We start from the raw sequence: 26737 nt of genomic DNA, 5'->3' as shown, positions 1-26737 counted from the left end.
CAGAAGATGTAAAGGCTTTGAAATGCTAGCCAGAAGTTCAGCTAGCCTCAGTAAGATATCCCAAGAGTAAAGAATGTTGCAACAGTGAGAAGGAGAACATCTACTGTTATGGTGAGATCTTGCACAACTGTACTTTGTTTGGAGTTATCAGAGGTGACCAGAGGACGTGGAGGTGAGAGGGGAAAGAGTTGAAAGGAGGGCCTGGATCAGGGAGTATGGCACCCATCACCTAGTTACATTTTTGAAGCACACTGAAGAGAGTGAAGTGATTTTATAATGGTAAATTCTGTTTGCTTTGGTCTGGGCTGGTAATGAGGAATGGTGAAAATGTTCTATTAAAGTAAAGAGTAGGTGAGCTCTTAAACACCTGCGGAGCAATTTCTGGTGAAGAATTTTGGAGAGAATTGTTGAAATGGTGGCTTATGTTAGGTGAGGACATTTTGTGTGTGAGAGTAATTTGACAGCTTTTGAGGAGAGCAGGTGGTAGATGAAGCAAATCAATTAAAGTAGTGAAGAGCATGTTTACTTGTGATGAGATGGGGAGGCGATGAAGTTATAATATTGTTATGCAATGGGGAGGCGATCAAATTATAATCTTGTGATGAAATGGGGAGGCAATGAAGATGTAATCTTGTTATGAAATGGGGAGGTGATGAAGGTATAATCTTATGAGATGGGGAGGCGATGAAGTTATAATCTTGTTATGCAATGGGGAGGTGATGAAGTTATAATCTTGTGATGAGATGGGGAGGCGATGAAGGTGTAATCTTGTTATGAAATGGGAAGGTGATGAAGGTATCATCTTATGAGATGGGGACGTGATGAAGTTAGAATCTTGTGATGAGATGAGGAGGCGATGAAGGTGTAATCTTATGAAATGGGGAGGTGATGAAAGTATAATGTTATGAGATGGGGAGGTGATGAAGTTATAATCTTGTGATCAGATGGGGCGGCGATGATGTAGTGTTGTTTTGAGATGGGGAGGTGATGAAGTTATAATCTTGTGATGAGATGGGGAGGCAATGAAGGTGTAATCTTGTTATGAGATGTGGAAGCGATGAAGGTGTACTCATTATGAAATGGGGAGGTGATGAAGGTATAATCTTATGAGATGAGGAGGTGATGAAGTTATAATCTTGTGATCAGATGGGGAGATGATGAAGTTATAATCTTGTTATGAGATGAGGAGGTGATGAAGTTATAATCTTGTTATCAGATGGGGAGGTGTTGAAGTTATAATGTTGTTATGAGATGGGGAGGTGATGAAGTTATAATCTTGTTATGAGATGGGGAGGTGATGAAGTTATAATCTTGTTATCAGATGGGGAGGTGATGAAGTTATAATCTTGTTATGAGAGTATAATCTTGTTATGAGATGGGGAGGTGATGAAGTTATAATCTTGTTATGAGATGGGGAGGTGATGAAGTTATAATCTTGTTATGAGATGGGGAGGTGATGAAGTTATAATCTTATGATATGGGGAGACGATTAAGTTATAACCTTATGAGATGGGGATGGGGAGATGAAGTTATAATCTTATTATGAGACAGGAAGGAGATGAAGTTATAATTTTGTAATGAGATGGGGAGGCAATGAAGTTATAATCTTGTGATGAGATGGGAAATGGGACGAAGTTATCTTGTGATGAGATGAGGAAACGATGAAGTTATAATGTTGTTATGGAGAGGCGATGAAGTAATCTTGTGATGAGATGGAGAGGTGATGAAGTTGTAATCTTGTGATAAGATGGGAGGTGATGAAGTTATAGTCTTGTTTTGGGATGGGGAGGCAGTGAAGTTATAATCTTGTGATGAGATGGGGGGGCGATGAAATTATAATCTTATGATGAGATGGGAGATGATAAACTTATGAAGTTAGATACAATGATCTGTAGAGTGATAAGAACAGTGAGTGTGTTGGATAAGAAGTGAGACAGGCACAACTAAGAACTGAAGAGTATTTGTTGGTTAAGAGGTGATACAAAGTTGAGAATTAGAGACAGGAATTTGCAGTACTGAGTATGAGTAAGAATAAGTTGGTAAAGCAGAAAATGGGAAGATGGGAAGAGTTTATGTGAAGTTAGGAATAAAAATGAATTAGATGAAGTAAGGTTGTTTAAAAGAGCTGACAGGTCAGTTGGGAAAGGAAGAAGTAAGTTTTTAGATTAGAAGGGAAGGGAGTGCAGCAGTGCAAGGGAAGGAAAGGTGGCTATTTACTGTGCAGATACATTGGGAAAGACCATGTCAGAAGTACTGTAGCCGATGCTGCATTAAGAGAGGAGATTATTAATACTGTTATGATGGAAGGTAGGGGTTGGCTGAATATGTTTTTAAGCAGGTTTGTAATGTCATTAAAAAGTGGGTGGACAGCAGTGGGAATAAAAGTGTGGATCTGGGAGTTGGCTGGGGAGTTGGGAAAGGGAGGAGAACAAAACGGGCCACATCCTCAACATTAGAGGAAAACAGTCAGTCTGGGCTTGCTCAACTCACTGATTCTGCACACCCAGACCAATAAAGGGAAAAAGAGATGGCCTGAGACGTTTTGCTGTGGCTGTTGTAAGACAGAAACATGTATGTGTGAATTGAAGGAGACAGGATGAGAGATGGAAGGCAATGTCGTATTGCTATTATGTTTGAAATATGCATATGCTTTAGTTCTAACAACAGAAAACAAGGGATGGATTAAGGCGATTGCAATAAAGATCACAAAGCTGGTCTGCAGTTAAAATGAAGAGCAAGGGATTTTGTGAAATAAGAAGTGGAATGTCTTTCACAAGAATGGAAATAAAAACATTTGAGAGAGACATTTGGTGAGTTTGACGGCACCCAGCAGTGTAAACCTTGACATTAGATAATTATCACTGTTGAAGTGACACCCCGACCCCATGTCCAAAAAATGGGAAAAGGGGTTGTAGGTGGGTAGATGGATGGATATGGGGAGTATGAGATATAGAACAAATACAAAAATGTTATTGTGGTGGAAGGGTTTTATCATTTCAGAAAAAGACGCATATGTTGAGTAATTATGTGATAGGAAAAACAGAATATTTGGGGGGGGTTGTATATGTTTCCCACTCAAATGGAACTTTTTTTTTTTATTTTAGTTCTGTTTGGGACTGAAGGATACACATGGTGAGAAGAGGGATAATTTATGATAAAATACAAGAAAGCAGTTTGAATAAAAAAAATCAAGTGGTGCATTTAGCATCCTTGTATTTATTTTGTGTAATGAGAAAATAATGATAGATAACATGTATGAAAAAATATAAAAATATATGGGAAGAAAAACAACAGGAAAAGAAAACAGGATAGAATGGAAGAAAAATACGAGAATTGATCTTTCATCATTTGCATCTGAACCCTCCTGTCCTGTCGTCATTATCCCTAAATGAGTTTGGAGCTTGTAATTTTCTCTTGCGCTTCTACTTCCTTATTGTTGTTTTTTTCCCCTACCTCTTTGTGCTTGCCAAATTCTTGAGGGAGAGTTCAAATTTGTCCCAGTTTTACTGCTATCATCTTTGCGCTGTTGTCTAATCCATTTAATAGTTTCAGCCATTCCTTAAAAAGCTGACTTTCAGTAGCTGTGTTGGAAAATACCAGCACTGTTCGTCTTTCTTCTCTTATCTCTTCCTGCAGCGGTTCTTGATCTGATATTAGTGTAGGTTGTGTCACATGATGATGGATTAAACCTGTATGTTGTTTGACAAAGTAGTTTATTAGAGAGCCATCTGTCTAGCCTGGCCTCATTTTTATATTGCTGGAAGTAATATGCAAGGTCTATTCATCCCAGCCCTAACTACATAATATCTTGCAGCTCAAGCATTTTAGTAGATTTTCCTAAACATTTCCCTTGTTTTGAAATGCTGTACTTTCTTGGATCTCTAGGTACACATTCACTACTAATTTTCAGTCTCCAGCAGCCATTAAACTATGTTGGTAACGGATTTTCTTCCATTTCAGTCTCTTGTTTTTGATGAGTCATTTGTACATGCCAATGTCAGACACTTCCCTTAACGGTAACCTGTGTACCTGCCCTGCCTGTATTGTTCACCTCTGCTATTTTCATGGCTATCTCCCTTCATTATCATTATTATGAAACTTCTCTTCCTGGCTGTCCCACAGTCTGTGAAATACTCCTCCCTTCTTCTCTTAATTAAGGTTTCGTGTTCCGCAGCACCTAAATGCTTTTTTTGTAGCATAATTATTTGTGCCTTGCTTTTTTATGTATGTTAACACCTTTCCTTTATTAGCCACACAAATTAGGCCTTTACATTCGTTTGTTAGGTATTGAGCGGCTAGTACTTGTTAATACACTCTGTGAGCATTGTCCTGAGTATCAGCTCTCTTTTGCTATGCTCTCTTTTCTGTGATCTCTTTTAGGTATTGAGTGGCTAGTACTTGTTAATACACTCTCTGAGCATTGTCCTGAGTATCAGCTCTCTTTTGCTATGCTCTCTTTTCTGTGATCTCTTTTAGGTATTGAGTGGCTCGTACTTGTTAATACACTCTGTGAGCATTGTCCTGAGTATCAGCTCTCTTTTGCTATGCTCTCTTTTCTGTGATCTCTTTTAGGTATTGAGTGGCTAGTACTTGTTAATACACTCTCTGAGCATTGTCCTGAGTATCAGCTCTCTTTTGCTATGCTCTCTTTTCTGTGATCTCTTTTAGGTATTGAGTGGCTAGTACTTGTTAATACACTCTCTGAGCATTGTCCTGAGTATCAGCTCTCTTTTGCTATGCTCTCTTTTCTGTGATCTCTTCAATTCTGCTATGCCTTATTCATTCTAACATATATTGATGTAAACTTTGATGCTTACTCTCTTTATTTTTGCCATTAGAAATATTAATCCCCCCCCCCCAAAAAAAAATGTTAGCATTCCTTTACAAACTGTATGACCCTCTGGTACATTATCACCAACTTCCTTCTTTGTAGCTCCCACTCCATAAAAGTGACCAAACAGTATTAGTCTTTTTTGCATAATCAGCATTCATATTATTCCATGTTCACTGTATATGAGCTTCTTCACTCTTTCCAGGTTTCAGTATATATTTGTAATGCTTCCTTTCTCCCACCCCCCAAAAAAAAACAATAATTATTTTTGCTTTGTGTTTGCCAGGGTAATTTACTTCTTCCATTCCATACAACTTTTCCATTGCCATTTTACCCATATTTGTCTCATTTCTCTGCTGAACTGGGAGTAACATATTCGCAAATACTTGCTGTAAAGTTTCCTTGTAAATATGCAGCTACCTGCCCATCTTGGTCTATACAACTGAGAATAGCTCTTTTTTTGTTTAGCTCTCACACATAAGTGTTTACATCGGAAGGGTTCCCCACCTGTATGCATCACGCTGCTTTATTGTCCCGTGGGGTCTTTTCCACTCATGATTAAGACACCCTCTGGTTAGCTCTACTGTTCCACTGAATGCATGCTTCTTTATTGTCCCGTGGGGTCTTTTCCACTCATGATTAAGACACCCTCTGGTTAGCTCTATTGTTCCACTGAACGGGTAGTAATGATCACACACACACACACTATGTAGAAATGCTTTTAGTGTTTTTTTGAGGTTCACTCCATCATATATATATATTTATGGATCTATAGTTTCAAACTTCATTTAATTTCTTTGATCTGCTTTCTAATTTCCCCTAAAAGTTAATTATAGTATTGTACCATGTAGATTTAGATCACAACACACTGGTCATACCTTCTATAATTAATTGTTTGCATCTGTAGCTGCCTTATCTTTTACTAAATGCATTTGCCAGTGGGAAAACAGCTAATAATGATGCACATGCTAGTAAGAACCCTTTTAAATTTCACTCAAAGCACACTGGTCAAACATGAGAAATATTACTTACTTGCACCTGTTTACTTCTTGATTCTAGATAAAAGCAGAATGAATTGGAAAAATAAATAGCTAATAATAATAGCAGATACAAGAACGAACTACCATTTTTAAACCTTTCATCAATTTCTTTTGTGTTTCAAGCCCTTTTGCATAAAGCCTTGCCTATTGCTTAACCTAAGGTCATTAATCTAGACATCTACCTCTGTAAACAGGGGAGTGTATATTTTAATTCTGTGTGTATGATCAGTAGTCTTTTACAGTCCCCAGCAGTCCAACATCACAACATTATATTAACTTTACTTGGATTTTTTCCCCAACCTTCCTTATCCTGTTAGTGAAAATCCTGGACACATTGCAATTAAGAAAAAAAATACATTCTTACTTTAACTCTTTTACTTTAGGATGGTGCAGTGGTGCAGCAGTAGTGTTGTTGCCTCACAGCAGGAGGTTCTCTGGTTTGATTCTCAGCTGGAATGACGACTATGTGGAGTCTGCATGTCCTCCCTGCATTCATGTTGGTTCCTCCAGGTGCGCCGCTTTCCTCTCTCTCATATCACAAAGACATGCGTCTGGAGAATTTCTACCCAAGCTTCTGCTGAAAAGTGGCTGTGTTCCCAGTCGGACTTTCCCAGTAAGCAAATGTTAAATAAGTACTAAACTCACTCAAGCCTAAAATGCCTTTTTGTATGCTTCCAGTTCATATCCTTACCTCCTTATTGCATACAGAGCTTGTTTGGTCTGGCTGTTTTAACTAAGTGACTTGCGAGCTAGTAATAGGAAACATTAGAAATGACAAGGAGTTAACAAAAATAAGATGAAGATTGTTAGCCTAGGATGTCCTCCAGTAGAGAACTGAATCCTTCTAACTTATTATTCATATTTTCATATTTATGTTTGTTTTTCGGAACTGAGAGTCCTACATTGAGGTATATGATGTAAAGCACCAGTGTGGGAGACAGGACAATTCACTGGAAATGTTGTTTGTTTATTGCACTATTCTGGCAATATTGCTAGTTTGTTAGTAATTATGAAATTATCAATACTTCCATATGTACTTAATACTTCAGAAGCCAAGTGACTTAAAACTGTTGAATGACATTAGGTAAAACCTTACATATTGTTGAAGAATACTTTCTTTAGTCCATGTCCTGATAAGTCACCAGCAGAGACTGCCAACATATTCAACACCTACTTTATTGAATCTATTTCCAAACTATTTAACCCTAACCCTTCAAACAACACTTCTAATCTCCCTGAACCCCCCGTAACTACTAACACTGAAAACTCCTTCTCTTTCAAGCTTGTTCCCACTAACTGCATCAAAACTTTACTCTCTAAGCTGAAGCCATGCTTTGTATCTGCAGACAATATCCCTTCATACTTTCTCCAAACTGCTGCGTACTCCCTTGCCTTGCCTGTGTCTATCCTAATAAATCGCTCAATCTCTGAGTCTAAAGTTCCATTTATCTGGAAACAGTTTTACACTCTTCCTATTCATAAAGGAGGTAACATCACAGAAATCTCTAATTTCAGACCTATTGCTATTCTCTCTCCTCCCCTCTCTCATAAGTCCTCAAGAAATGTATACATAAGCAAGTTATGCTTTATCTCACAGGAAAAACTTCTCACTCCTACACAGCATGGTTTCCGTTCCAAGCACAGTACTACCACAGCTCGAGTATCCTTCCTCAACACTATTTCTCTAGCCAAAGACGATCACAAACTCGTATCTTGCTTATATCTTGACCTATCAAAGGCTTTTGACACTGTCTTTCAATCTTTGCTACATAAACTTACAGACCTTAACTTCTCCCCTGGGACAGTCGCATGGTTCTCTAGCTATTTCACTGACAGGCAGCAGTCAGTGAGATGGGACTTAACACTATCTACTCCCCTTCCAGTAAGAACAGGTGTTCCCCAAGGATCTATTTTTGGACCTCTACTATTTAATATCTTCACCAACTCACTTTACTCCTCTTGTCCTCTGTCTGTCATTATCCAATATGCAGATGATTCCACAGTCATCACTATTGCTACCTCACCCTCTGAACTCCAAACTAATACCCAGAGAACTTTTAACTCAGTAGAGGCACGGCTCACAAATAACCAGCTCATCCTCAACCCTAAAAAAAAAAATTGCTACTTTTTCTTCCCAAATCAATTAACCACATCAAGCCTTCCTTCTCCATAACATCCCTAAACAATACCCCTATAGAGGTCGAATCTAGCACAAAACTACTTGACATTATCATAGACAATCAACTAAAATTTGATCTACACATTAATAATTTCATCAGAAAAACCCATCAGAAGCTAGGACTTCTGTACAGGAATAACAAATTCTTCACCCCTGAAGCTAGGATTACTCTTTTTTCATGCCTACCTTCTACCTTGCTTAACTTACTGCTCCCAAGTCTGATCTCCTCTCTTCTCACCAAACTAGAATCGACCTATCACAAGATAGCTAGATTTGCAGCTCAACAAACATATAAATCTCACAACTGTCTCTCCCTAAAATACCTGAAATGGCTTGAACTACCACCTGTTTCTCCAATCTCAGATCCAAGTTATACACTCCATTCTAGATCAGCCAGTTTTCTGCCCAGCCTTATCATCCCTCATCTCCCTCTGTTTCCCTATCAAACATCTTCAAAGTGCAAACCAAGAACTATTAGCTGTTTGCAAACCTAAATCTAAGACAGGCTGCAACTTCTACAACTATATCACCCCTCTATTGCAATGGAACAAACTCCCACTAGAAATAAGGAACTTTACTCATCCCAAACAATTTAAGCTAGCTACTAAAGACTACTTCATAAAACACTGGACCTGCCACTGTTCGCACCCTCCCTGATTATAACCAACCAACACAGTCCTGTTTTACTGTTATATACCATTCCTTCTATGTAACTTCTAAAACGTTTCCTAAAAATCTGCTTTTTTACTTTAGGTTAACAAAAAAAAAACTACAGCATGTTTGCTTCTCATGCTGTGCCTTCTAACATGCTGAGGTTTATTGTTTAACTTTGTAACTATTGATGTTAGAATTGTAACTTATTGAATATCTCTTTATTAATTTTGTATGTTCTGGAGCTTTTCCTCCCTGGACCTCCGATGAAAAGGGGCTTTGACTCGGTCAGACACTCCCGGTCAACAAATGTAAAATAAAAAATAAATACATTTAATATTTGCCCTGTAAGATGCACATCTTGAGAAATATCCAGCATTATTTGTACTGCTAATTAAACAATTAAACATATGTTTCCTGTTTTTGTAAATGTCTCAGTAAGCATTACACTTACTGAGGAATTTCTTGTTGTCATGAGAAAACTGATGTCTAGTTAACAAAAATCTTCTAGCAATATATGCATATGTTATATAGTTTTCAGTGTATAAAAGTTTGTAAAAGTTTAGAAAAGATATTGTGGGATTTGTGTGCATTATAATATATTACAGTATTTATGGAAAATACTAAGTGCCAGATTCAATAAAACCTACACCAAGTGTACACGATATGTATTCAGTAAAATTCTTAGCGCATTTTTTGTGCTTTCTAGTCACTCAGAAAGATTACACTAAGTGTACATGTAGTCTACACTTTGGGGTAACCTTTATGAATCCCCATCACTATTTAAAGTTGCAAGAATATCAGTGGGTAAACTAAAATTAGGAGGAAGAAGGTGTGCAGTATGTCTGTGTTGTTTCTTCCTCACAACAGTGTACACTTAGTGTTTGCTTTATTGAATCTGGCCCTATGTGTGATGATGTGAGGTAGTGCCAGTTTTGCCAGAGAGAGTACAGCAGTGCAAGTTTAACATATTCCAGCATAGCTAGCTGGAGTTTTGTAAAGAAGTTTGTCATTTGTGTATCAAACTGATTTGTCGAGATGCTTGTGTTAAAAATGTATTTATAGAGATGCTTGTGTTAAAAATGTATCAACAGTGGGTCCTGCTGGACAGAAAGGAAATCTACATGTATGTCAGGCTGTATTGTATAAACTGCTGAAATGTATATATGTTAACTTTATTTTGCTTTTGCTGCCTGTTCTTAAAAGTACTTAATTGCATTTATGCTGCTACTTTTATTACTGCTTGTTAGTAGCCTGATTAAATTGTAACTTTTATTCTAAGCCTTTGGTTTAAGCACTTAGGCTTCAGACCAGTTGTTTTACATTAAGAAGGTTTGTGGTCTGCACTGTTGTGGCAGGACAGGTAGCTTACATCCTTCTAAGTTGGGAGTTGCTGATTGAAGGCTTACTGTCTGTTATTTTAAAAGTGTATTAGTTCTGGTTTAAGCACTTAGGCTTCGGGCAGGTTATTTTACATTAAGAAGGTGTAGCCTGCACTCTTGTAGGAGGAGAGGGAAGATTCTGCCCTTCTGAGCTGGGAGTTTCTGGTTAAAAGCTTATTGTGCCTGCTAATTTGAACTGTTTCTTTCTGAATTTGGTACGCCTTGTTTGCTGTAGCATAGACTAGATTCAGACCTGCTGAATCTAGCTTTGTTTGTATAACTTGAGCACTAATCCAGGCCATCTTTTTTGGAGAAGGTTCCCCTGCACCCTAGTGGCAGGAGTGTGCCGTTAGAACTTTGCTGATCGAAGACTGCTGGAATGGGGCTCAGTTTTTAACATTTTATTGGATAATTGGTTCAAATCAGTTTGCTCATTTGCTACTGTTATATTAAAAAAATGCACTTTATGCATCGCTGCTTAGCTAGGGTTAAACTATTCCCGGCACCATAAAGTCTGCTCTTCAAATTTTCCGTTAGAACTAAAAATTTTTTAGTTTTAGCACTCAAATCTGTTTCTTTGAGCTCAGCACTTATTCAGAACTCATTGTAAGCACTAAATAAGCTACAAATTACTACAGCACTCAACTTTCCTCACTTGTCTAGAGGAAAACAGTTTTTAGTACTTAATAAATAAGCAGCAATCCAGTCATGTCTAATGGTCAGCTCGTGGTGTTTTTTCCTGTCTACCTGATGAATCTGGGCATCGTGGGGCAATGCAGAAATTACCTCATGTACACAGACAACCCTCTCCTCCTACCATCCAACACTACAACCTGCGAGAGATGCACTTATATAGCCAAACTAGAAGCAAAGCTCTCTTCACCCAAGACTGGACTAGACAGTCAAGAGAAGAAGGTAAACACTTGCACCACACCACACTCATCACATAGTCCCTCAAAACCTACACCACCACAGCACACACATAGAAACACAAAACACACGCTTACATTCACGGAGGCTTGCAATAAAAATCTGCTCAAGCAACAGATACCTCCAAAGCAGAAACACAAGCAACCTCCACCCCCCTCAACACAACCCAAATGACACATAGCCCACAAGCTCAGTGTGCCACTCAACCGCAGCCCACAAGGCATAACAACGTACCCAGCACTCTAGTCATAGGTGACTATATAGTCAGTCACACTGATGTTCCACTCACCAGGCTAAACAAGGAGAAAGCTACTGTCAGCTATATGTCGAGTGCCAGGATCTGCCACTTAACGCATGCACTCAGTTCACTCCACAACAAGTACAAATATGGCTCCATCATTGTCCATGTTGGTGTGAATGACCTGAGACGTACCTCCCTGGACTATGTGAAAAGAGACATGAAGGAGCTCTCTGATCTTGTAGCCCAGGCAGGTATGGCCCTAGCCCTGAGTAGCATCCTGCCATCACCCAGAATGATACCACAGTACAAGGACAAAATGATTGACTTTAACAATTGGCTAAGCTTCTGGTGTCATTCTAAGGGGATCCAGTATCTGTCTGCCTGGGATGACATGATCGACAGACCATGACTCTTTGCCAGAGATGGCCTGCACCTGTCGCCCTTGGGATTCTGGATACTGGCTAAGGCTCTTGCCAACTCTATAGTGCCTTTTTTAGGCAAGGTTCAAATGACAAATTCACCACCATAACAGGTGAAAGCAAGCAAAATTTGAGGGTAATGCTACTCAATGCTAGAAGTCTAAACCTCAAAATGCACTCACTCGAGGCACTCCTTAAAATGGAGAACATCAACATCTGTGCAGTGACCGAGACCTGGTTCAAGGCTCCAGAGAGCACCCCTGCATTACCAGGCTATAATTTATGCCACACCTTTCGGCCACCTAACCTGTACCGAAACACTAAAGGCGGAGGCGTGTCCATATTCATTAAGGATATCCACACCTCCAGGCTAGTTGCTCAGCATAATGCGCCCGAGATTATCCAAGTGCAACTAACTCTGGGCAAGACCGCAATCCAAATTGTAACTTGCTACAGACCCCCACCATGCCCCAGGATTCCCACCCCTCATTTCTTGATACACTGGAAAATGTTAGGGTACAGCCCAGCACCCTCATAATGGGCGATTTCAACTACCCCACCATTAACTGGGAAAACTACTCGTGTACCAACTCTTTTGCTCAACGTTTTCTGGAATTCATAAATTCCAATGCCTTGGATCACCTTATCCACACCCCCACCAGGGGCAGCAATATCCTAGACCTGGGAAGTAAATAGTGTGGGAAGAAATAGCCAGGGAATTCTTATGGCTAGGCTTGCATAGGCCCTAGGGCTGATAGCTTAGTACCAACCTATGAACCTATGGTCATTACCAACATGGGTGACCGATGTTCCACACCAGAGGTCAGTTCCTCTTTGGTTAGATCTGACTACAAGCTAATCACCCTAGACATCCACATCCCACCCCCACACCCACCCCCCCATTAGGGAAACCACCATAAAAAATTTCTCCAAAGCCAACTTCACGCTTCTTAAGACAGAAGTGGCAAACTTCACGACACCCATGCAGATGGACAATAGAGGTACAACTGTTGAATCCTACACAAATGCACTTTATAAGCATTTACAAAAGTGCATGGATCGGGCTATCCCTAACAGAACCAAGATGCTATCCTCCAAAAAGGAAGCCAATCTGGTGGTCCCCTGCCATAAATAAACTTTACAACAGAAGAAAGAAACTGTTGCAAAAAAGAGTAAAATCCCATGATTGGAGGAAGTACCTGGTCAGCCTCAGTAAGAAGCTGAGATCTGTCATAAAATCCAAATCTAGTTATGAAAACAAAATTGCCATTGATTGTAAACCCAACCACAAAGCATTCTATAGCTATGTCAAGACTCTTAATGGCAACACTGAGATCTACTGTGAGTTACAGAACAATGGCACTAAATATAGAGAACCATCTGATATTGCCAACATCCTTGCATATAGGTTCAGATTTAACTTTACGCCCCTCTCACCCCCTAAAGGTCCCATCTCTATACTGGAAGAATGCAGAGTTCCTGTAATCATGGCTGCACAGGTAAAAACCACACTCTCCTAAGCCAAGAACACAGCATCCATGGGACCTGACAACATCCCAGGCTGCATTCTACATGAACTACAGAATGAACAGGCACCCCACCTAAGTACCATGTTGAGTCATAGCCTCACCTCAGGCTTTGTGCCCACTGAATGGCACACAGGAATCATTTTCTCACTCAACAAAGTGGCACACAGGAACGGTTTTCCCACTCCAGAAAAGGGGAGGCACCATGGATGCCGAGAACTACCTCCCCATTAGCCTGGTCTGCAAGGCCATGGAATGTATCATCGTGGAATTTATAAACAAAGACATTGGTAATCACCAAACTCTGGACCCCACCCTGTTCGGGTTTGTAAAAGGTAGATCATGTCTCCTAAACCTGATAGACTTCTTTGAAGCAGTCACCAGAGCCATAGATGAGATAAGGTGGTTCACACAGCCTATCTAGATCTCGTCAAGGCTTTCAACACCACCCCCCACAATGGAATTATAGATAAACTCACTAAACTAGGTATAAATCCCTATGTCACAAGATGGGTTGCCAACTGGCTCACTGACAGAACCCACACTGTGAAAGTAGCAGACTCAAAATCCGACTTCAGACCAATGACAAGTGGAGTACCACAGGGTTCAGTCCCAGGTCCTCTCCTGTTTGGTATCTACATCTCAGAAGTACAGGCTAACACAGAAGGTCTTTGGCTAACAAAGTTTGCAGATGACTGCAAACTAGGAGCCATAATTGAAACTCCTAACTATGTGGACATCCTACAAATGGGCCTCACTGAGACCGATGCCTGGTGTCAAAGCCATGGCCACAAGCTCAATGCAAAAAGGTGCATTGTCATCCCTTTGGTAAAAACTCTGTAGCCATGAACTACCACATAGGTGGTAGTGTACTTAACACAGAAAGTATGATAAGAGACCTTGGGACCCAGGTGGACAGTAGTCTCTCCTTTGATAATCACATTGCAACAGTAGTCAGGAAATCCTTCTATGTGGCACACCTCATCACAAAAGGTTTCTCATCCAGGAAAAAAGAGGTCATTGTTCCCCTCTACTCGTCACTCATTAGACCCATTATAGAGTACAGTGCCCCTTTTGGTATGTACCTCACACGACTTCTACAACAACTGGAAAGGCCACAGAAATACCTCACAAAGAGGATTACCGGCCTCAAACAGATGCCCTACACAGACCATCTCAAAAAACTACAGCTTTACTCCATTGCATATTTCCTACTCAGAGGCGATCTCTGCCTAACACACAAAGCTATGTGAAACCCAGAGCTGTTGGACATGCTCCATTTAAAGAAATCCCAGTCCCTCCAAGCTACACGCTCTAGGGACTTAAACCTTGTCACCACAATAAACAGAACATGCTGGAGGGATAGATTCCTGTCCCAGAGACTTCCCATACTCTGGAACAAACTGCCTATCTATTTCAAACAAAGCTCCTCATTAGCACTCCAAGAAAATTCTTGATGATTGGATGGGAGATGGGAAATTCACCCCGGGGATCACTTCTATGGCTCTGCTCGACAGGAGCACAGGAAAATAATTTTCTTGGGTGATGAAAGCCAGGGTACCTTTTTGGCTGGGCTTATATAGGCCCTAGGGCCAATAGCCTAGTACCTTCCTGTGAACAAGAGGATACTGGAAAGGAAGGAGTCAAGCTTAGCCCAGCATACCTTAACAAAAATAGCTTGAAATTAAATTACTTGGTTTAGGCCATAAAGGTTTTATCTCACAGGCCTGAATGCAGCCAGAGACACAATGCCTGATCTGGGGTCCTGCTCTTATTGTCCTTAGTAGTGAACTAATTGCTACCTTGAGGTGACAGAGAATGTCTGGTTAGTCTCTACAAGAAGAATTGTTTTACAGTCTACAGATGTCTTAGCAAAGTTGTAGGTGTGTATTGTGACACATCTGTACTAGATTCTGGTTCAGGTTGTAGTCAAGGGGTACTGTGGTAACCACAGAATCAGATAACCAGATGTGATATCATTCTGTAGCCAGCACTAAAGTTACTTTAGATATTAGTGAGATATGTGATAGTGACACTCAGCACTGTGTTTTGGAACTGACAAAAACCACTCACTGACTTCATCTTGCCTTGCTTTAGCAAGTAACCAGGGAATTGTAAATCTTCAGTCAGTTAGGAAAATAGTGATATTATCTAAAAGTATTGTTCTTCTGTATATGTGGGCAGCCACGCTGTTGCAGCCGTTAGCGTTGCCACCTCACAGCAAGAGGTTCTCTGGTCCTTTGCTGGGGTGCCTTCCATACAGAGTCTGCATGTCCTCCCTGTGGTCGCATGGGTTTCCTCCCACATCCCAAAGACATGCTATAGGTGGATTGGGCACACTAAATTGGCCCTAGGCATGAGTGCATGCGTTCATGTGCTTTCTGTGGAAGGTTGGGCACTGGGCTGGCAAGTCAGCACCGTAAAACTCCACTGCCAATCAAGGGCAGACAGGTGATCTGCTGTGGCGACCCCTAACTGGGAAAAGCCAAAAGAAGAAGAGGATTGTTCTTCTGTATATGTCTGAGTCTTTCCTTATGTGTTATTTTTTTATATTACTACTAAAAACCCTACAGATCATCAAAACTTCCGACAACTTAGAAATATTGCAAAAAAACTGACCCTCCTTGATCAAAAAAACTTCTACCTTCAATATCAACAAAACCAAAATCATAACACCAAAAATTTCTGGACAGGAATCAATAAACTGCTCCTTCCAGGGAATACCAAAACACCCACTCCTGCTAACCTAGCCCAGACCCCTCCCACTACAATAGCCAACACTTTTAACAACTTCTTCTCTGAAACAGTCACCTCACTAGCAAAAACTCTGGTTCCCCCCGCCTCCCTTCAAAAGACCTCTCCTCTTACCAACAGCCCCACTCTAAAACTTGACATAGTCTCCACAACCTATATACATAAGCTACTCTCAAAACTCAAACCATGTACTCCTTCTGCCGACCAACTTCCAGCTGACTATCTCCAACTAGCTGCTGCTGAACTAGCTTACCCAGTCTCCATCTTAATCAACAGAACAATAACCGAATCTACTATTCCTTCCCTCTGGAAAGTTTCCCACATTATTCCACTGCACAAAGGAGGTAACACTAATGAACTATCTAATTTCCGCCCTATAGCCTTACTATCGCCACTATCTAAAATTATGGAATGCTGTATTCACCATCAACTTCTTAACCACCTTCTACTAAATAACCTTCTTGCAGACTCCCAACATGGTTTTAGACCTTTTCATAGTACTTCTACTGCTCTCCTCTCCTTCACAGACACTATCAACAAAAATCACAATAACAACCTTTACTCCTCAGCTTTATTTCTTGACCTCTCTAAAGCCTTTGATATGGTGAATCATAAACTTCTGCTAGGCACTCTACAATCTCTTTCTCTTGACTCTTTAACTTTGCGCTGGTTTGACTCATATCTGACAGAAAGAAAACAGGCAGTCCTTTGGGAAAACCACCTATCTTCTCAGCTCCCAGTCCTAATAGGGGTCCCCCAAGGATCCATCTTAGGCCCCCTTCTCTTCTCTATATTTATAAATAACCTGTCCTCCTCTCTCCCAACATCCACATGTATTCAGTATGCAGATGATTCAACTCTCGTCTGTTCTGCTGCATCTCCAGCTGAACTTTATTCCTCCACCCAAAAAGTCTTCACAGCAGCAGAAAACTGGTTCCAACATATCTGTCTCCTCCTTAATCCCAAAAAAAACAAATTACTCATATTCTCTCCAACCCTTAAGTCAGCCCCTCTATCCTTTTCTATTACATCTACCAACGGTACTATCATCTCACCTGACTTATCCACTAAACTACTAGGTGTAATAATAAATAATCAAGTGAACTTTGACGCCCATATTGACCTTACTATCAAAACTGTTAATAAAAAGATAGGAGCCCTCTACAGACTTAAGCCTTTTCTAACAACAACTGCTAAAGTGTCCCTAGCCCAAACTCATCTCATCTCCACATTACTATACGCCTCCCCAACTTTTATCAACCTCTCTAAATCTAACCTTCAGAAACTTGCCACGGTCTACCACAGCATTGCTAGGTTTGCTACAGGTTCCCCATTTCGCACACATCATTGTGTTAATCTCAAAATGCTTGATTGGCTTGAACTTCAACATCTTATTCTATTACATCAATTAGTCATCACATATAAAATTCTCCATTACCCTACTAATACACCCATACTCAATAACCTTGTGGCCTCCTACAAGAATCTCTCTTCCCTTCGCTCTGCAAACAAACTGCTAGTAGCCACTCTCAAGTCACACAATAAGGCAGGCGACTCCTTGTTCACCAATACTATTGGCCTATACTGGAATAAACTCCCCACAGAATTGACTACTTTGGGCTCATCACAACTTTTCAAGAAACAACTAAGAAACTATCTCAAATCACACTGGTTATGCCCTTGCTTGAATCCAGACTGACCTCCCCTCTAACTTTCTTTATACTTCTCTTCATTACTTCTCCTTCTTCTCTCAATACTAGCCCCCTGTAGCTCGCCTATCTCTCAAATAGACTTTCTTTTTTCTCTACAAGGTCATTTTCTCCTTTTATAAGATATATTACTGCAACATGTCATCTCACCTTGTTTTTAAACCTATTAATCATCCCTGCTGTGCAATTTCTGTTTCCTAGAACTAGTGCCCAGGCACTAATTGTTTATCATAATTCTTAATATTGTAAATATTTTTGATTCTTATAGTTGTTATGAAAAAATATGGGATCATGGATCCCTTCTGTATTTCTCCTTTGTTTTGTTTACCTATCTTAACGTGCTACTGTAAATGTAACTACACTACATTGAATTTGTTCTTTACATTCTTATAATTTTTGTTTCTTTTGTTTCTTTTATTGTCCTTTTTGAATGTTTTTACTAGTATATAGTGGAGCTTTTCTCCTCGGGCCTCTGCTGAAAATGGTCATGTATCCAGCCAGACTAGCCCGGTCAACAAATGTAAAATAAATAAATAAATAAATAAAATAAATATTCCCTGTGAATTGAAACTCTGGTGTTTATTGTAAATAGATATTCAGTATTTTCATGTTTTCTATTTTATTTATTATTAAATGTATCTAAACCTTTCATTGTGGCTGGTCATTTAGAAACTAGTTTAACTTTGGAGAGTAATTGCATCTATTTGGTGACTCTGTTGGCTTCATGCTCCTGAAAGTCTTGTCACTTGGCTAATACTACCAGAGTAATTAGGTACCCTGATAAGAGTCTTAAAGTAGCTGGCTGGTGGCAGTGAAATCTACCTTATAGTCTGGGCAGAGGGGGCATAGCTGGTAAATCTGTGCCAGCCTTTCCCAGTGGTGTGTGTGTGTTAAAATCAAATCTCAGTGTGTGTCAGCTACTTGGAACAGAGTCACAGAGCATTGGTTTCTGCAGAGAGAAAGGTGAAGTCTTATTTGTGGCCTGAAGGAGGTGTGTATTTCCCAGGATCTTAGGTGGAGCCCACTTTTTGGACCATACCTTTGGAGCATACTGTATAGCTGTGCTCAAGCTGAACAGTTTTAGAAGGGGTTCAGAGAGAGCGTATTTGGTGCTGTCAATTAGTCAAGGAGGTGTATTGTCAGGAACCTTACAGGTGATTATTTCTAGATTTAGAGAATGCAGTTAAGATACATTCCAGTACAGTCTTGGAGAAGGAATAGATTTGGGGAATTTGTGAAACTTAAATGACTGTTTCCATTGTAAAGTTTGCAGAAAAATTATCTGCAGGTATATTAGCAATACCGTTAAGATTCAGGTAGGTAGTAGTGTTGTGTATTACTTCAGAGCATTGCTTTGCGTTATTTCTTAATCACGTGGTGTGGTTAAAGAAGAATTTATGATTATTGCTGGCTTTAGATGTTAATTTTGATTTGTGTTCTACTATGATCTTTATCATTCAGCTTTTTGCTGACTTTGACAGAGTATGACGTTAATTAGGTTTTTTCCCCTTTTATTATTGTTAGCGTTTCATCAAGATGGTTGATTTTTATGTTCCTCATGACATTTGGTTTTGATTAGGACTGCCTGATTTATGCCATTTGCTAGATGGGACTAAAACTCAATGTGGGGTCTTGAAAATCTTGCAGCTGAATTTTGATATTTTAAAGGGTTTTCTGTTTTAAACTCATTGAATTCAAGAATTTGTTGTAGTGGATGTAAATGCCCTAAAGGGTAAGATTTTTGATTTCTGATCAGGTCTAACCAAAGATGATAAAACTTTATTAGTGTTGTTAGTAGTGTGATTATGATGTGGATGAGGTGAAGTTAAGGGAGCTTGCATGTACTAAGTCTAGGAATGTATGGGTATACCCAACCTTTGTGTTACAGGCACTTGAGATAATTGATAGATGGTTGAAATCACGTATCAAAAATATATTTTTATTTATGGGTAGTTCAGTAAGCATATTTAGGACCCAATTCAAAAAGACTTGCTCTCAGTGTAAGTGATTTACCTTGGTGATAAGGCCTGTCTGTAAGATGGGCTTGCACTGGGGATCTGATTCCAGAAGACTTGCTCTTGGTGCAAGTGACCGGTCAGAGAGAGGAGAAGTGCCTTGAATATTTATTCTGAGTTTGTAATTAGTTAATGAGCATAAGATAGCGATAAGCTGCAGTAGATGTAGGATGAGGCTTGCTGTGAAAACGAGACTGCAGTTTGGATAAGAACACATCTTTACACTGATTTTTCAGCAGGTCTGAAGGATGTAAATTAGCAAAAAAACAACAAATAATCTCTGTGGTATCCCCAAAGTCTCAAAATAACTCATTAAACAAGTGTAATGGGTCCAAAAACAAAACAGTGTAAGAAACTTCTGTGTGCGGAAGATTTTCAGTCCATGTATCTCTAGTTAATCACTGTATATTAGTCAGATCAGACAAAAGTAGTAGAAGTAACAAACTTAAACTCGTCTTACATAAAAAAAATAAAAAAATAATAAAAAAATATATAATTGTGCAGAATTACTAAGTATTTGAAAGTAATCCAAGCAAGGCAGGCAGTCTGTTTCCAGTCAAAAATCCTGTATTAAGTTAAGGATACAAATTAGCTGACAGTTGTGAATGCAGAGGGTTTACCTTGCCTCATGATGGGAAGAATTTTAACTTTCCTGACGATTGAGGCGAAATATATCACCAAGGAGAGAGAGAGATTCACTGACTGTTTCTTTCAGGCATGGAATTTAGGAATTTTGACATATTTTGGATAAAGGACATCTGTTCCTAGGCCTTGATTCAAAGCTAGCTCTGTCTGCACACAGGTCATTATGGTCCTAAGAAGTCATTCTCTTACAGCCCTAGGGATGATGTTTCATTGTTGGAGTTGCTCAGCCAGAGGCATTTGTCTGACCATACCATTAGCAGACATTACAAGTTGGCTGCTGATTCCCAGGGCAGACATTGCTAACACTGTTTTCAGTACGTTATGAAAAGTCTGTCTTTCAGCCTGTGTGATCCTTGGGGTCTTGTAGCTGAAGTTGCAGGGTGCAGATATGAGGTGTGCTCACAGCCGTAAATGTTTGAAAACAGAAGCTGCTCCACGTAGCAGTACGTTCCTTCTCCTCCTCCTTGACTTTGTCTTTATTTTATCTGTGCTCAACAGCTTCAGACTCTTATTACCTTTGTAGACTCTCCACCTGCCCATGTGCTCTGCTTGCAAGAGGAGAGAGCAAGAGTGTTAACAGATTTGCTGTAGATTTACCACAGTTTCTCAGCAGTTTCTTCTTTCATGAATGCCACTAATAGTTTACTTTGTGGGTTTTTGAGACATTCTGTCATGTACTGTGTAGGTGAGAGAGGGGCAGAAAGGAGACCTGCCTTCAAAAGTGCAAATACATATGAATCTTTCTCACGTTGGGCAGACCTTGACATTTGTAAACATTGTGAGCAAAGCAGTCCAAACCTAGTGGGCTTAGAAACAGAAAATGCCCATAAATGATGCATGATACAAGGCACAAACACACTCACTCATCTGTGATGTTTCATTGCAGGGTGGACCTTGCAGGGTGGACCTTGTACAACTTTACTGTAAAGCTTTCTGTCTTCAGCACAGAGTTCACTTGGTGTTGCTCTGACATGTATGAAAACATATGAAAAACAGATAGTAATGCTAACTGCAGAGTAGTTTGACCTGTATTTTTATTAGTCTTAGAAACTTTTATTTTACTGTATGACATATTGGCTTGCGGCAGTAGTTGTCACATATTCTCTTATTTCTTCATTGCTGTAAGCCAGTGTGTCAACACTCCTGCCAAAGTATAAGACAGCTCATTCCGTTAGCAAGGAAATTGTATGTTGGCACCGAGTCCAAATTGAGTGCATGCCTGGAACCATAAGGTGAAGCTGTGAAGAAAACATGTGAGGTATGTTACTGTCATTAAGGTGGCTTCATCTCCTGACAATTCCCCTGTAGCCTTGGGCTGTCACCACAGAACTTTAGTATGTTAAGAACACGGCCAACTCTGTTGCATGTCTGCTAGAGAGTTTACAGTCCTAGGGCACAGTTGGGGGGCAACCTGAGTTACAAGTAATTATGATAGCTGAACACCACATTTTTCTGCCAATAGTAAAGGTTTGAACAATATTTTCCTCAATATAAAGCTTTTTTTTAGAAAGATAGCATCCCTTGCTATTTTGACTGTGCTTGACATATACTGTTTTTCCCCTCTCTAGGCATTTGCTGGTTACTTTGATGTCTTCTTTGAAAATAACTGCACTACAAAGGTATGCCATATTTGATTTTTTTTTTTTGCTGATCTAAGCAATTAAATGATTTGTTTCATCTAATGGATGTATGTAGTTCATTATTTTCTGCCTTGTACTTCATCAGAACCTTTCAAATTCTGTCAATGCAGGTCATGTTTTCTACAGGTCCCAAGAGTATCAAAACTCACTGGAAGCAAGTAATGTTTCTTTTACAGCAGCCAATCCCAGTTACAAAAGGTAAGATCTTAAGCTTTTAGAAGTGACAGCCACAGACAAGATGGTTAAGTGGTAGAAATGGTAGCATCATTCCTTAACTTAAGGCAAGTCTTAAAAGAATTCCCTCTTCTCAACTTTATAAGTTCCTTTGCCGCTTTCTGTAATGTTTTTTCTATGTTTGTTATGCTATGTATTAATCATTCAGTTACCCACTTATCCTCTGAAAGCCAATATTATCCTGCCCAGCGTACTTTTGTTTGGTGCCTCTGAACTGTGTTTTGGTTCTGGTTTGCTTTTTCATGAAACACTTCAATGTTGAGACCCCTAAGAGCAGTTGCAGAACCTGATGGTATGGTTTCTGATTCAGAAAGAGCAGGGACTGTGATATTTTTGCCACTGGCAAGACTTTTGCTGTCTAACCATGTGTGTGTTTGCTGCACCCATAAGTTTCATAGTAAGACGTCAGAACTGTAGAGCTGTACTAGTTAGTGGGTTAGGACACAGAGCTGGAAGAAATGAATATGTTTGTTGGGATTATGAAAATGGGGAAGTCATAGGACAAAACACACACCTGGGGGGTTTTATAAGGACCGGAGCAATATACGTCTGGATAAGATGAGTATTTAATGAGGTACAAGGCAGGTCCTTATCTAAGCCTTTTGAAAGGGCTGGAGTGATTGTTTTGTCAAAGGGAGGGCAGCATATAATGTAGCCTGATTTTACCGATAAATGCAAAAGTCTGCCAGAGATGCTGTCAAATAGGATAGAGACTTTTATTCCAGTTATGCTGAGTGAAAAACAAAGGGGGTTTTCCACAGAGAGGGCAGTGGATGAAACATGGTGGATATTTCAAAGACAGTGTAAGGCACCAAAAATTAAAATGCAAGAGTCTTGTCTGGTTTTAGAAAGAGCATGTGAGTTCAGAGAGTAAAGATTCAGTTTTTGGGTAAGTAACTGCTTTAGCAACTGGATTAAAGGCCTTTGTAAGGAACCCAGGACTCATACTGTGGTAAATGTCTGTCTATAACAGAGTTTAGATAGAGATAGGAACAAAGTAGGAGTGTCCTGTGTCTCCGTTTATTTCTGTTCATCACAGAGAGTTAGGACAATATGTAAAGGGAATCAGAGGAAGGTTGTCATCTTTCTGACAATTGCTTGCTGATCACAGACCTTTTTGGTCAAAGTTGTTTTGAAAATCTTTGAAATCTTGGGAAGTTCTGGATTACAACAGGACTAGAACACAAGTTGACTAAAATGATGCAACTACAAGAAGTTGTGTGGGAGCTATGATGGAGGAAGGCAAACTTAAGACTATTGGAAATTTAATGAAATATAGGTTTGTGTGACCCAGCAGATTCCAGTAGCAGAGCTTTGAGGCACTGCAATGGGAGATTAGAGAGTAGCTGAAAAGATGGGAGGGAGTGGGGCCCACTTTAATGTAAAGATTAAGGAAAGGTGGGAGGGAGTGGGGCCCACTTTAATGTAAAGATAAAAAGATGGGAGGTTGTGGGGCATACTTTCATATCAAGATTATGGAAAGATAGGAGAGTATGGGGCACACTTTCATGTGAAGATTATGGAAAGATGGGAGAGTATGGGGCACACTCATGTGAAGATTATGGAAAGATGGGAGAGTATGGGGCACACTTTCATGTGAAGATTATGGAAAGATGGGAGAGTATGGGGCACACTTTCATGTGAAGATTATGGAAATATGGGAGAGTGTGGGGCACACTTTCTTGTGAAGATTATGGAAAGATGGGAGAGTATGGGGCACACTTTCTTGTGAAGATTATGGAAAGATTGGAGAGTGTGGGGCACACTTTCTTGTGAAGATTATGGAAAGATGGGAGGGTGTGGGGTACACTTTCTTGTGAAGATTATGGAAAGATGGGAGGGTGTGGGGTACACTTTCATGTGAAGATTAGACAGGTGATTTATTTTTCTGCGTATCTTGCAAGGTAAAAGCAGTAGAACAGTAGCAATTAAAATGGGAGGCCTCATAGAAAGACGGTCTTGTGTGGAGTGCCAGACATTAGGGGTAATCTGTGGCAACTAATTTGGAGGGTTTACTGACAGTTTATAGAAATAATATGCATATTGTTTGACTAGACAGTACAAAGAGTGGAAGGTGTATGGGAGGGGAAAAGGAGGAAATGTGGGAAGCAGCAATCCGTACTGTTTTATCAACCTGCGAGAACTAGCATGGACAGAAGAACAAAATCTGGGAGGATTCAGGAAGGGAGTCTCTGAAAGGAATAGATGTCTGAGGCTACATAGATATAAAATATAAAAATGCTGTAGTGGGGTAAATGGGAAAAAAAACATAAATAAAGAATAGTGGGAGATTTAATGCAAAAAAGCACCAAATCAAAAGAGAATTTCACCTGCCAGTGAGATTGTCGTAGGAATATAGACAGTAAATAGTGGTACTAGCAGTGAGGAATCTATTAAGCAGCTAAACTGAGATTAGGATGTGCTATTCCACAGAAAGAGTAAAGGAAGTATCCAAGAGGAAAACGTGGGACCATCTGTAGAGGTCATGTAGCAGAAAGAACACAGAGGAAGTTGAAGCTGCTTAAAATAAAGTGGAATAAAAGAGAGCAAATTGGGCAGATGAGGCGTAGAAGATAGGTTGGGAGGGTCTAATACAATTCTGTACTTAGTCAAGATCATGGATGAATAAAAGAGAATAATTCACGACTGTGCAAATGAAAAAAGTGCAACTGGGGAGAGGCAACTTCTGCAGATGTGGCCAAAGTCGGGCAGGAATGATTCATGTGTTTTGGGAATAGAAAGAAGTAAAAGAATTCTGGGAAAGTCATCCAATAAAGTGAGAAGATGTCTTTGGGATGGCAGCCCCCAGGGAATGGAAATTTTGCAGCATTGGAGTGGCAGCCTTCCACAAAGATGAGGAGACAACAATTACAGATTTCAGTGCAGGTTGTGTGGATTGAAAGTATGGTAGTGCAAAGATGAAAGAGATCATCTTCATGCATTGAGAGAAGGGTATGAAAGCAGACTCTAAGGGACTGCATAAGGATGATGAGCTGGACAACAATCTGGAGCAAGCTGTTTATAAATCCTTTGAAAAGGAGAGGGAAGAAGCGGAAAACTGTGTGTGTCTGTGTGGGGTGGGATAGTGGGATAAATATTGAGGTGTTTTATACTTGACTGATAAAGGTGAGTCAGACTTGTGACAAGGGTTTTGGGGGACTAAGGAAGCAATGGGGTTGGTGCATCTGAGTTCTAATGTATGTAACCGCGGCTGATACATATCATCTTAATTGTTTGCCAACAGCCTTAGGAAATGTGAACTTGTACAATTCCATGTGTATATATGATGCTGTGTTACAAAAATTGAAAAAAAAGAATAAAAACAAGTTTGTAGAAGTGTAGCATTCCCCATCTACTTCTTGTCAGCCACACATGATTGAATAATGTTTCAGATAATCTTTCCTAAGTTTTAAGCATCCAACTTCCAGAGTTTTATTCTGCTTGTGATATGTAGCACTGCTGATGTAGTTTGCTTCAAAACAGAAACCTGAGCCTTCTTTTCTTGAATTATTAACTTGCAATATTTCACTAAGATTAATTTGCACTACTGCAGAGTGAACTCCATTAGTGCGCTGAACCTGTGGCAGGTATGGTGATGCAAATTACAGCCACTGTTTTACATCAGCCTGCAGCAAAGTAGTAGAGAGGACATCTAAGTGTTCCCTCCACAGCAAACCTACCTATAAATGCCATGTGACCAAAACCTGCTGGCAAAGCACATTTGGTTAAAAAAACTGTAGATAATTACTACCAATTTTCTTGTCTGTATTGTATTTGTACCTTTATGTATGATAACAGTAAATATAAAGAAAGGAGAGGGTGATGAAATATATGCTGGGCAGCTTGGCTTGGAGGTCAGGGAGCACAGGCTAAAACACTTGTTCCCATAATAAGTGTCCAGGCTGTTCTTAAAAATATCTAAACTAGTCCTTGCTTTAATGTAATTCGGTACTCATTTCATTCATCAGCTGCTCTCTCAGAGACCCAGTTAGTACACTTCTCATTCCTACAGAATCTTCTACATAGATTGTCTGATGATTCTCTAGTACTTCTTCATAACCCCAAATATTCCCAGAGGTAGTTGTCCCTAAATGCCCTATATACCCAAATAAGATCTCCTCTTAAGTATCTGTAAGAGACACTGTACAAGTTCAGATATTTTAGTCTTTCATAATAACTTAGATTTTCACATCCATGGATTCCCTTAGTATATTTTTGCTGTACTCTTTCCCAGTTTATTCATGCTTGTTTTCCTATAGGGTTTCCATATTGTTATTCCATATTCAAGTTTGGGTATAATGTAACTAACAAATAATGACTTCATTATGTTTGATTTCCTAGACTTTATAAATCTTTTTATACAACCTATAGTTCTATAACTATCATTAGCCAATTGGTTGATATGATTAGAAAAACTCATAGCTGAATCTACCCATATACCCAGGTCCTTAAATGAGTCTACAGTTTCAATCACTGTGTGCTGTATTAAATATTCACCTTTCAGTCTATGTCTACCAAATCTCATATGCTTAGTTTTTATG

General features: G+C 39.7%; 1 protein-coding gene across 2 annotated transcripts in view; it reads left to right on the top strand.

Annotated features, from left to right (window-relative positions):
- Positions 1-26737, top strand: part of PRMT3 (protein arginine methyltransferase 3) — a 2672092-nt gene that overhangs the window by 2439883 nt on the left and 205472 nt on the right. For both annotated transcript variants that reach the window (XM_044082552.1, XM_044082550.1), the window contains exons 14-15: positions 21891-21941; positions 22073-22160. In XM_044082552.1, coding sequence (XP_043938487.1) covers positions 21891-21941; positions 22073-22160 — 139 coding nt within the window. The remainder of the gene's footprint in view (positions 1-21890; positions 21942-22072; positions 22161-26737) is intronic.

Source organism: Protopterus annectens, chromosome 9.part0 (assembly GCF_019279795.1).
Source record: "Protopterus annectens isolate FY-2018-M chromosome 9.part0, PAN1.0, whole genome shotgun sequence".
Taxonomy (NCBI): domain Eukaryota; kingdom Metazoa; phylum Chordata; order Ceratodontiformes; family Protopteridae; genus Protopterus; species Protopterus annectens.
Note: the sequence above shows the minus strand (reverse complement) of the source record. Positions and strands in the feature narration are given on the sequence as shown.